Source organism: Acinonyx jubatus, chromosome B2 (genome assembly GCF_027475565.1).
Source record: "Acinonyx jubatus isolate Ajub_Pintada_27869175 chromosome B2, VMU_Ajub_asm_v1.0, whole genome shotgun sequence".
Classification (NCBI taxonomy): Eukaryota; Metazoa; Chordata; class Mammalia; order Carnivora; family Felidae; genus Acinonyx; species Acinonyx jubatus.
Window position 1 is genome coordinate 138,356,997 of NC_069385.1, and position 13,295 is coordinate 138,370,291.

The following is a 13,295-nucleotide window of genomic DNA, read 5'->3' on the forward strand; positions in this document are numbered from 1 at the left end:
TCTGCTTCTTCTGGGTGCCTATAAGAACCTCCATTCTAGGATCGCTTTGATCCATTTTTAGTGCTTGAGATTTCCTGGATCACACAAAGAACTCATAACCACACAGGAATCCATGTGAAGACTGTTTATTTCTATTTCATCTTTATACTCCAGCCAAGGCTGGGTCTCAATCCATTCCGCCAAGCCAAAGTATGAAGAGTTTACCAAGGACTCCACCTCTGGCAAACTCTGAGCTCTAACATTTTTGTCCTCCTCGGCTCCCCAGACCCCATGAGGCTGTCAGAAACACTACTTTGCCTTTAAACTGCTCTGTCTGAATGGGATACACCCAAACACCAGGTTCACTCCTCTACATTTCTACCTTCTCTTCGATCTTGGTTTGGTAATTCTTCACTAACTTGGTATTTCTCCAGTGCCTTCAAGCACAGGTTTTTAATATTAGGTCCAGTCCTAGCTATCCTCGGATCTGCTGAAGTCAGAATGGGACCCTTCATCCTATGACTTCCACAAATATTTTGCCTCTTGTGGCCTTTAACACAATTGACTTTATATTAAATTGTGCATGTTACCCTACCCCCATTAGAATGCTAGGATCAGGTCTCATTCATGTAGTATTCTATCCCCTGCCCAGAACAATTATTTGCTAAATTGAACCAACCAGTCTTTTAAGATTTTGCTAATTTAGCATGTCTGAATCTCACTGTTTTAAATCCATAAAATTTCATGTTTATATAATCATCATTAAAAACACCATTCCCTTTCCAATTTGCTTTCAATATTTGTTTCTGCAAGAAAAGACCTTATTTATTTTAATGTCTTTTTAAAAAATATGACTCTATTGTGTCACTTATTTGATTTTAAGGTGATCTTTATAATTCTCAGGTGTGTCTTACAGTATGCATCTATAGATTTCAATGTGGTGATTTAATATTGATTTTATTTTGAAAATTTCATGATACTTTGTAGGAACTATCAACAGAACACCTAGGAAAACCAGTAAGCTCTATATACTGAATAGAAAGTAACCTAGAAAATTCTTAGGTATAAAGAAATTAGTGATTTTTTTTTTATGTGTTTTTGTGCCTCTTTTTAATTTCACTGTGAATGTGTAGAATTGCTCAGGATTTCGTTGCCTTTTTCTGTGGGGAAAGAATTAAATGTATCACAAGGATGGCAGTCTGTTTTGAAACCTCTAAGATCAAGAGTGAGGGAAGGAAGAGCTGCTTAAGGTCACTCACATCTTTCTGAGTAGCAGAGACACTTTTTTGACTGCAACTTTTAGGGACCATGTCCACATCAATAATTGCTCAGGGAGAACCTTCTAATTCCCCAGATTTGGCCAGATGCCAGTGCTTACATTCCTATAACATCATATATTTCCTCTTTCTTAAAAGATCTCATATTATTTGTTGGATATGTACCTTTGCTGGAGTTGAAACTCCTAAGTGCCAAGGACAATTCCTATATCTCCTTCAATAAACATAAAGGGTAACATTTAGCATTTTGCTGAGTTTCCATTACTCTAAAAGCTAAGTTAGACTTGCCTTCATAGCCCTAGATGCAAGTAAGCCAAATCTATTCTGAATTCCTTACCCTCCCCAGCATGTCTTAGATTCTGACCAGACATTGTGTGTTGGGTGTGTAGCCTGTCTTGACTCCTTCTCAGGAACCAAAGCTATATAACCAGCCTTATTGGTGAGGGACTGGTTGAATTTCTCCCTCCTTTTGGCACTAAGTGTCCCTTGATACCCAATAAAATACTCACCAGTAACAAAATCAGTCTTCAATTATTCAGGAGTTGATCATTCAGATCCCCTCCTTCTCATATTCTTTTTCCCCACCTACTCTCTAACCCGTAGGTTGCTCACTGGTAAACATACCACTGAAGGCTGGCCGGAGCAAGGAGAACGATTCCAGCCAGTGGACTTTGTGAGGCTCAAGAAACTCCAATGAGAAGCCAGAGTTTGTGGATGGCTTAACACTACCTGAAAGTCTGGAGAATTTTCCTGATGCTATCAACTACTCTTGGTAGGGCATAGAAAAGATCATCTGTCCCTGTCAGCAATCATTCTAGGCTGTTACCAGTTTTGTCCTTCCATTCTCTAGGTGGTGATTCTCTATGGTCCCAGCTTCTCCGCTTACTCAATGTGTGAATTAAGACACAGTTTCATCTCTCTGAGCCTCATTTCATCATTGATAAAATAGAAACAGTAAGCTGACGGGTTTGCTCTGAGGACCAGAGCATTAATTCCAAGAAAAAAATAATGTATGAAAGTGCTTTGTAAACGCGGACGGCATTCCAATTTTATATCATTACCGACATTAATTGTTTTTTCATGGTTTAAGTTTTAATGAGAACGCCGATTTTTCTTCTCAATGGGAGAGGTATTCCACATGGGTTACTGTGATGGATGAAGTGCTGGACACGTGCACACTTAATATGAGTGTCAAATTCCATTTCAGTGCTTACCTTGGGAGGTTTCCTTAATGATGGAAACAAAAAATTTCAGCAGCAGAAGTAGAAAGGGTTGTCAACACAGCAGCCACATCAGAGGGAAGCAATGAAAAAGAAAAAACATAACGGAAACTCAGCATCTTGGTAACATGGTCTGAAGGATACTCTACAAAGATGAGAAGCCAAATTCGCTTTGCTGCCTGAAGTGATAAACTATTATATTTGCTCAAAAATATATTACAGGCATAATGGGTTTCTTTCCTGGTTTACAGAGAATGGATTCAGTCACTCAGAGGTATTCTTAATGATTCTAAAAAATGCCAACAGAAAAGCATCCAGATAAAGAAAGCATGTACAATCATGTTGTACCTGGTCAAACCCTTTTAAATTAATTTCGACACTTAAATTTTCTTAAATTGGTGTTACAATATATGTACACTTCCTTTGATAAATATTCTAATTCACATGGGATTTTTTCCCCCATTTGAAAGCCACAGTTCTCAACAACTTTCATGTGTTTCATCACTGAAGCGAAACTGAAGGGCTAGCCTCCTCCCATAACCAGCCACACAGCACATTTTTACATGTTAATATCCCCCCAAATGACTGGAATTGCCACCTGGAGAAAATTCCGGAAAGCAAACCGTTTTCAAAGTAACAAACCAGTGGGCTGACTTGCCTCGTAATTCCCACGTATATGAAGTTAAAAAGCTGAACTATGATTTTTATAAAATGTGAGCTTCTGACAGTTAGTTCTTAGCCTTCCTGATGTGGGTGTTTTTAATCAGCCTCCAGTATCATCAATACATAAACTGTGAAATTATCGTTAAGTAGAAATGGGGGAGTTTTCCCTGTGGCTTTATTCCTTCTTCACAAGGAATAAGACCTGAAGGATAAGAAAGTGGATTTTCCCGGGCACAGGGCATGGAAATCAAAAGGTACAGGCAAAAACAGCACGGTGACCTTTCTCCAGCATTGGGCGTGGCACTCCTCACAGAGCTCTGAGGGCCCCAAATAAAACCCGGAGCTCAGCAGCAAGGAAAGAAGGTCTATGCATTCCAAAATCAGGTGGACAATCCAAAGTTTTAAACAGAGGGAAAGAAAACCATGACATTCCATAAAGATGAAGCTTTATCATCTTCTTGAAATTGTATGACTGAGCTTAAAGGATCCTTTACGTCATTACTTCAGACAGGCACAATGGGAATGTGATTTTTTATCGTCAGGTTTTAGAGGGGACCCTATCTAGAAAAACTGGTATTTCTGGCTGCCATCAAGTAAGTGTCAACATTCTATCTACCCTTTCAAGCAGGATAAACACTTATGGATGTTATACTAAAAATGCACGAGTGCTTTTAATCTAAGAAAGCCATGGATCTTTGCTTTGTGCATAAACTTAAAGGTTTCTGCCAAGAAATTTTCCTTAAGTGGAACACTGTTATGGAAGGCATCTGTTCTGAGCAGGTAGAACAATGAAAGCAGTATGCACAGTACTTTTGACTAAACCTTCTCTAATTTTGCTTGCCTTACTTTTTAAAAGCCACTAAATTTTTTTTTTAATGTTTTCAGTTATTTTTGAGACAGAGAGAGACAGAGCATGAACAGGGGAGGGGCAGAGAGAGAGGCAGACACAGAATCCGAAGCAGGCTCCAGGCTCTGTTTCACAGAGCCTGATGCAGGGCTCGAACGCGCGGACTGTGAGATCATGACCTGAGCTGAAGTCAGATGCTCAATCAACTGAGACACCCAGGCGTCCCTAAAAGCCGTTTAAATCACTGCTTTACTTAACAAAGGACAGATGAGTCACTTGGGTTATAATAAGGCAATCATATGAAACAGCATGGACCAAGTTAATAAAATAAACATTTTATGTGAAGGCTGTGATGAGTCAAGCAATCTAATGGAGGTCGAATGTGCTAACAGGAATCCCAGGGGTCTCTCCAGAGTTTTTGTGTGCTTCTTTCATGCTACAACTGTATGACAATCATCACCAGCAGCAAAGTACCAGTGCTGTTTCTTAGTCAGTAGTATATTCACCCCCTGAGCTGTCTAACAATAAAGCTATCCTATCTTCATTGACATGCCAATATGGTTTGCCTTATTCTTATTAGGAAACCAATCCTGTTTCAGCATTATAAGTATTGCAAAAAATATATATCCCTTTCCCTTAGAAAGACAGCACATCATATAGGAATGACAACATGATTCTGCCACCTTTCTCTGTTCTCTGGGATCACTTAAGAATAAATGGAGACTGGGGAGCATGGGAAAATGGGAGGTCACTACATGGACCTGCTGCTACCCAAATTTATTCATCGTTTAATTTAGAATAAAGATCCTTACCAAAGAAGGAAAAGTAAGTCACTTAGTGTACTGAAACTGTTTCGTTAATCGGTAAACCTTTCTTGAGATGTGAATTAAGAGATGAACAACTAAGTGATCCTAATTCAGAGCCAACATTTACTACCCCAATCCCCAGAGGCCACATGACATTCTCTGGTAGTCGTGAAGAAAAATTTTTCCATTATGAGTAATACTTGTACTGCAACCAAATATAGTATGTTATCCTTTGCAAAAAACCAATAGGATATTACAACGTAAAGATACAAGTTTTCGCACAAATGTATGAGAAAGGATGAATAACGTAAACCATCTATCAGAAACATAATCAATATTATCTTTTTTAAATTAGGTCTTTGTTGATTGTATCCATAAGGTCTTATCAACAGTTTCATCCAACTCTCAGTAACATCCAGCTTATCGCGGATACCAGCGTGGCTCAGAAAGAGGCAACATCCCCAGCCAAGCAAACATTCAATCAACTACAAGAACAACCTCTTCAAACAGACCTCACTGACCTACAGACACAGGCTTGGTTGCTGACTCATCAGAAAATGGAGCATTCCATCGACACTTAGGTACAAGTATGTGTGTTCCTGACCACTCTCACTGCCCAACTTGTCATTCATTTTGAAAAAGTCCTTGTTTTGGGGCGCCTGGGTGGCTCAGTCGGTTAAGTGGCCGACTTCGGCTCAGGTCATGATCTCGCGGTCCGTGAGTTCGAGCCCCGCGTAGGGCTCTGTGCTGACAGCTCAGAGCCTGGAGCCTGTTTCAGATTGTGTGTCTCCCTCTCTCTGACCCTCCCCCGTTCATGCTCTGTCTCTCTCTGTCTCAAAATTAAACGTTAAAAAAATAATAATAAAAAAAATAATAAAAAGTCCTTGTTTTTAGTCATGTGATCCTCTGTAAGTTATCATGAGACTTTTTGTGTGTGTATTCCAAAGAAATAAACTGAACACAATTTGTTTGGAAGCCAGTAAGGTTGTGTTTCTAGATCCCAGGATTTGGAGAGAAAATAAGGAGGTGCATGCCAGGCTGGCACTTAATATACCCTCAATAAATGCTGGCTATTATGTTGACTGCCTCTGTGTGCCAGGTTACCTAAGGATCATATGCAAAACTTAAAGAGTGAAATAAAATAGAATGAGGGGGTTGGACTGGAATGTTTCCAATCCCTTCCTACGCAGGAACTGTTTCACAGTAATGAAACCCTGGTGGGAATTATTTGAGCCATTTCACAATTTTGTACGGTCCATGAAGAAGAAAGGGTTTTCTAAATCAAATGTACTATTTTCAATTAGTGAATCATATCAAATTTTTCCCTAACATTTATTATATGTTAAAATAAATGGACTTGATGGGTACTGAGGAGGGCACCTTTTGGGATGAGCACTGGGTGTTGTATGGAAACCAATTTGACAATAAATTTCATATACTGAAGAAAATAAATAAATAAATAAATAAATAAATAAATAAATAAATGGACTTCTCCCCATTTTCCAAAAAAGAAAGAAAGAGAAAAAAAAGAAACGAAGGAGGTACAGTTCTACATGGATAGTAGCTCTATTTTACAGAACACCAGAGCTGCTTTTCTCTCAGGATAAGCAGGGCAGTGAATCTCTCCAAGGTCACCCACACCAGGTATCTGACAAGTCCTGTCATTTCCATGTCTTTATCCCACTTCTGTCTCCCCAGTCTGCCTGATTAGATTTCCCCACTCTCCAAGACACAGCTCAAAGCTCAACTCAACTGTGTCAAATCCTCAAACGTTGTGTGAGGAGACCACCTTGGCCTTTACCACCTCTGATATTATACCCCAAGGATCTCTATGGTCAAAAAAACAGCTCAGCACTTACCAGCATACATAAAGCCCTTCAGTAATTTTGTCTATATTTGAATCTCCCTGAAAGCAGAGGTCATGCCACATGCTCCTTTCATGACCTCGGCCCTTGATCCTACATATTCATGCAGAATGGAAGGCACTGTAAGAACTCAGAACTAAGTTTTTACATTAGCGAGTTAGACATAATCCAGATGTGAAGATTTTCTTCGATTACCACCACAGTCCCAAAATGTGGGGGCAAAGACTGCTCGCATTTAATAGTAGTGAGGACTTCAGAGATTATTAGAAAACGTAGACTCTTTTCAATGACTTATTTAAAAATAGCTATTTCTCTGCACCAGCATTTCATATAGAGAAGTTCAAATCCCATGTTAACAAGGGTCAAACCCTCAAAAGTTGCAGAGGTCAATTAAGTTCAGAAAGGCAGTTTGGTAAGACTAGAGGAGACACACACACACACACACACACACACACACACACACACACACACAGAAACAGGACTGTAAGAATAAGGTAGACCTATACTGGGCCAGCTCTTGAAATAAGGAGAGGGTACTTAATTTAACAGGTACCCCAGACCTGGAAAGTTTAACAAACAAGTGAAACGAAGAAAGCAATGTAAGAGTCTATTACAGCAATAACCCTAGATAGCTGTTGTTCTTTCCTCATACCTCATGTTGGAAGATTTATGGGAGAAGGAGTCTTCTGTCCATCACTTTTCCCTATCAACTATAGTTAGCGCCTCAGAAGTTAGATGGCCAAAGGCTCTAGTGTGCAGGGCCCTAGCACTAGTCAGCACTTTGGCAGACAAGACGGATCCGCGTCTTGCTTCTGAAACAGGAAATTCTCTTCCATGTGTGTTTAATTGACTGAATGTCAGAAACTGCCACAACCTCTATCTGAAGATATACAGCTAAATGACATCTGACTCCTGGAGATTAGTCCAAGGATGTGTATTTTATGAAGTCCCTGATCACTTCCACTGTCACATGGAGAACAAAACACAAAGTCACCTAAATTGTCCAAGTACTTTGTTAACCTTGTTTATTGAGCACCAATTCCTACGCTGCAAAGTACAGGTGCTCTCTGAGGGGTGTTTTGGGGAATGAGACACGGCCTCTGGCCTCAAGAAGGTTAACACCTTGTGAGAGGGACAGATATATACACAAATAACTGACACTAGCAGACTGTGACTGTCACAGCACAGATGGGAACAAAGCTATATTCGGTCACCAACTATTGAACACCCACTGTGTGCTACTTTGTTGAAGTACAAAGATAAATTAGGGGCGCCTGAGTGGCTCAGTCGGTTGAGCGCCCGACTTCGGCTCAGGTCATGATCTCACGGTTCATGGGTTTGAGCCCCGTGTCAGGCTCTGTGCTGATGGCTCAGAGCCTGGAGCCTGCTTGGGATTCTGTGTCTCCCTCTCTCTGCCCCTCCCCCGCTTGCACTCGGTCTCTGTCTCTCTCTCTCAAAAATAAATTTTAAAAAATTAAAAAATAAACTAGATATGTTGTCTTTCGAACAGTAAACAAAACTTATAGACACAGATTACAATACAATGTGATGTGCACAGCAACAGATTCAAAGAGGGTGAGATCGGCTGAAAAAGAGAGGAAGGTTCTCAGAAGAGAAAAACCCTGAGGATAATTTAGAAGGCTAAACAGAGTCACCCACCTGACAAGACAAAGAAATGGCATCCCCATAGGGGGAACTGTCTGTGCACAAAGAATCAGAGCACACGGCCCACTTGAAGACCAGAGATCGTAGGACAGTTGCCAACCTGAGCAGTTTGGGCCATAGAAGCAGAGACGCCGGGACACAGGATGACATGGGATTGGGGTTTTGTCAAATAGGTGGGTATAAAGGTTCTGCTGCAACCAAGATTTATTGACCACAGTTTGAAAAGAGGTTTATAAGCTTGTGTACCAAGTTAATATATCCATGTATTTAAAACACAACAAGCACTCTATGAATGATAAGGGGGCTACATATTCATTTTGAAGAGCCTTTGAAACCTTCTTCACAAGAAGAATGTAAATGTCGGGGCGCCTGGGTGGCTTGGTCGGTTAAGCATCCGACTTCAGCTCAGGTCATGATCTCACGGTCCGTGAGTTCGAGCCCTGCATCGGGCTCTGTGCTGACCGCTCAGAGTCTGGAGCCTGTTTCGGATTCTGTGTCTCCCTCTCTCTCTGCCCCTCCCCTGTTCATGCTCTGTCTCTCTCTGTCTCAAAAATAAACGTTAAAAAAAAAAAATTAAGAAAAAAAAAAGAAGAATGTAAATGTCAAAAACATTAAATTCCATGACAAAGTCTGGTTTGAAAACTTTAAAAAAGAGTTAGCAGGTTGATTATCAAGCTCACAGGAAGCTACAGCAAAATTTTCTGAATGTGCAAAGAAATCAGTTCATTCAATGGAAGTGTTACCAATGAGAGCAGACTTTAATTTTTTAAGTTTATTTATTTATTTTGAAAGAGAAAGAGAAAGAGAGAGAGAAAGCAGGGGAGGGGCAGAGAGACAGGGAGAGAGAGCATCCCAAGCAGGCTCCACACTGTCAGCACAGAGACCGATGTGGGGCTCAAACTCATGAACTGTGAGATCATGACCTGAGACAAAGTCTGACGTTCAACCAACTGAGCCACCCAGGCACCCCCTTTGCAATTTCTGTAAGAAGTAAAATAGGGTCATGGTAAAGGGTCACGATTTCGAGCCAGACAACTCTAGCTCTGCCAGCATTTGGCTACATTGACCTTGGGCAAGTTTATTCAAGCCCTCTGAGCCTCAGTTTCTGTGTCTGTAAAATGGGGAAGCACTCCTTCAGGACCAATGAAGGATGACAGGTGATGGCAAGGCTAACATTACACACAATGGGAGCATGGTCATGGCTCAATAAATGTTAGATGCAAGTGCTGCTGGTACAACAAACAGCTCTCCTGGATGATACATGCAAAATGTCCACATAGCTCAAAACTCAGTTTCCTCTGGGGAAAAGTTCCTGAGAGCTGAAGAATGACAGCACTGTGTGTGTGTGTGTGTGTGTGTGTGTGTGTGTGTGTGTGAGATAGAGAATATTTGTGAACTTAAAAATACGCTCTTGGGGCGCCTGGGTGGCTCAGTCGGTTAAGCGTCCAACTTTGGCGCAGGTCATGATCTCCCGATTCATGAGTCTGAGCCCCGTGTCGGGCTCTGTGCTGACAGCTCAGAGCCTGGAGCCTGCTTCGGATTCTCTCTGTCCCTCTCTCTCTGATCCTCCCCCACTCACACTCCATCTCTCTCAAAAATAAATAAATGTTTAAAAAATTTTTTAATTAAAAATAATAAAAAAATATATTTTTAAAAAATACGCTCTTCAAACAGGGAGAACAGAACATTGGTAACTGTTACAGCACAACTAACAGATACATGGATGGTCATTATGTTCTTTTTAGAAGGTTCAAGATGTTCAAAATGTTTTCAATGTTCAGAAATGCATTTCCGAGAAAAAAGAATGCTCAAACATTAAACTGAATACAAAAGGTTCTGAGTCTTAGACGTGCTTGCTGTGGAGACGAGAATGACCGTGAGGGTCGACGGCAGTGAGGACCACCGGATGGTATAATCAGAGCCGCCAGATCAGGGGGAGAGGAGACTCTGGACTCTGCAAGGAGCCCCGCCCTTCTGTTGACTCCAGTAAACAGTGATCGAGAACCCTCCAGGGATGCACACTCTCCATGCTGCACTGATTTCTGCCTAGGAGGGCACTTCTAATAAAACAGGATTGTATCTCTAAGGATTGTATCCTTCTTCCTAATGTATAATAAAGGAAGAGAAAGAATAGAAAAAACTCCCCTTAGAGATAATTAGATAAACATGTATAAAGTTGGACACCTTCACAAGCACTAAGCTGTATTAATTTTTCTAGAAAAGAGTCAAAAGCAGGTGCGTAAGGCACACCTCATCGAGCTGATCACACCTGACGTCTGTCCAAGCACTGGTGCCCTGAACGACAGGGTGAAGAAAACCCCTGACAGCTGGCAAAGTAGCCACGGGAATAATGAGGCGAGGTTTTAAGAGACTCTTCATTAAAAAATGAGCTCATATTTAAAAACGTGCCATTTATTTTCTCCGTCTATTATGTTGAGGTTATTCACCACAACACTCACCGAAGGACCGAGAAGCACTACTTAAGGACTGGAAAAGCTGGCAGTAAAAAAAGCAGGGCTCCCTCCGCAGGAGAAACAGAACCCAGGCAGCAAACGGATTTGGTTCCCTTTCCTACAATGGCACCTTGAATTTTCAGGCGAGAACCAAAGAGCAGAATCGCATTACCAATGTAAGATGCACCCTATAGGCCAGATGAATATTTACAGTTCACCACTGAAGTCCACTGAAATAAGAAGAGACAAGGTGATTAAAAACAACAACTGCCATTCTGTTAGTCACTGTTAAAACATTTTCTGCAATAAAGATATATCAACTTTATAATAGAAGCAAAATACTTCTGAAATAAAGTAATAGCAAAAGCTTACAATTACCACTGGAGGATTCCTAATTAATCTGCACTTTACAAATTAATTGCATTATTCTAAAATTCTGAGGATTCTAAAGAATGTCTCAGGGTTGTAAGAGTGGAGGACACAAACACAATCTAATTCTAATCTTTTTATTTTATCATAAAAAAATTTTTTTTTTATTTTTTTAATGTTTATTTATTTTTGAGAGACAGGAGTGTGGCACAAGTGGGGGAGGGACAGAGAGAGAGGGAGACACAGAATCCAAAGCAGGCTCCAGGCTCTGAGCTGTTAGCACAGAGCCTGACGCGGGGCTCAAACTCACAAGCTGTAAGATCATGACCTGAGCTGAAGTCGGATGCTCAACCGACTGAGCCACCCAGGCGCCCCCCCAAAAAAATTTAATGATTATTTATTTTTGAGAGAGAGAGAGACAGAGTGCAAGCTGGGGAGGGGCAGAGAGAGAGGGAGACACAGAATCTGAAGCAGGCACCAGGCTCTGAGCTGTCCGCACAGAGCCCGATGCGGGGCTCGAACCCACAAACCGCAAGATCACGACCTGAGCCAAAGTCGGATGCTTAATCCACTGAGCCACCCAGGCGCCCCTATTTTATCACCTTTTTAATGTTTACTTTTAAGAGAGAGAGAAAGAATGCACAGGGGAGGGGCAGAGAGAGAAAGGAAAACAGAGAATCCCAACCAGGCTCTGCACTGTCAGCACAGAGGCCTACACAGGGCTCAAACCCATGAACTGTGAGATCATGACCTGAGCTGAAATCAAGAGTCAGACATTTGGCCAACTGAGCCACCCAGGTGCCCCCAAAATTCGAATTTCTTACATCATTATTTTCTTTCTGCACAGTTGTGTACCATATGCTTGCCACCCAGCAAACACGAGTTTTAACAATATAGGCCAATACCATTTCCACTCACTAAGCAGGAAGGCATACAACGGGCACCAATTATCAATAGAACTGACTGAAGCCCCTAGTGTGCATCAAATGGCTTACACATAATTTGTATCCAATGGAGTCTAGTTAAAGGACTCAACCAACGAACCAGTGGGTTCCCAACCTCTCCCAATACCAGGTTTCTTCTCTGCTAGAACACTAGTAACTGTAAATATGCTTCCAATACAAATGTTGTCGGCTAAAACTACTTTTTTTTTTTTTATTTTTTTTTCATCATTTATTTTTGCGACAGAGAGAGACAGAGCATGAACGGGGGAGGGGCAGAGAGAGAGGGAGACACAGAATCGGAAACAGGCTCCAGGCTCTGAGCCATCAGCCCAGAGCCTGACGCGGGGCTCGAACTCCCAGACCGCGAGATCGTGACCTGGCTGAAGTCGGACGCTTAACCGACTGCGCCACCCAGGCGCCCCTAAAACTACTTTTTAAATAAACAAAATTAAAGTTATTCAGGGTGAGTCTAAAATCTAAAAACCCTAACTTCAGAGGAGGGGAGAGGGCTAGGGGTTGAGCCAGTCACCAATGGCCAGTGATTTGATCAATCCTGTTTCATCAATCATAACAAACCTTCATAAAAATCCTAACAGGTGGGGTTTGGAGAGCGTCCAGGTTGCTGACCAGGAGGTGCTGGGAGGGTGGCGCACCCAGAGCAGACGAGGAAGGCTGTGTGCCCTTCCCACGTACCCTGCCTTGCACATCTCTCCCATCTGGCTGTTTGAGTTGTATCAGAATAATAACAATAAGCCGATAACCTAGGGAATAGTCTTCCCGAGTTCTATGAGCTGCTGTAGCAAATTACCAAAGCTGAGGAGGGTGGGAACCTCAGTCAGTCAGAAGCAGGGATGGAGGAGGAGGTAAGTCCTGTGGGACTGGGTCCCTAACCTGTGGGGGTCTGACAATGACTCTAGGTGGACAGGTGTCAGAATTGAACTGAATTGTAGGACACCCAGCTGGGGCCCACAGAAAACTGGAGAACTGGGTGGTGTGAGAAAACCCATGCACATGTGGTGGCCAGAAGTACTGAGAACAGAGTAGCAAAACACAAATGGTTACTACCTGCACAAATCTGGAAATATCTCCCAGCCCCGTGCTCCTCATAGTACAGTGTGAGGCTGAGGGCAGTCCGTGAACTATTTGCTACCAATGCTGAAGAAGTGAAACATCTCTTCCAAAGTACCGGCCACTGTTACCCTCCTTA

The 13,295-nt window shown here is 41.9% G+C and overlaps 1 protein-coding gene across 9 annotated transcripts in view; it reads right to left on the reverse strand.

The window, feature by feature from the left end:
- The window catches only part of KIF13A (kinesin family member 13A), a 212,938-nt gene that overhangs the window by 127,719 nt on the left and 71,924 nt on the right, over positions 1–13,295 (reverse strand). For 8 of the 9 annotated variants that reach the window (XM_027040380.2, XM_027040378.2, XM_027040379.2 and 5 more), the window contains exon 3: positions 2,471–2,483. The exons of the other annotated variant lie outside the window; for it this stretch is intronic. In XM_027040380.2, coding sequence (XP_026896181.1) covers positions 2,471–2,483 — 13 coding nt within the window. The remainder of the gene's footprint in view (positions 1–2,470; positions 2,484–13,295) is intronic. 9 annotated transcript variants of the gene reach the window in all.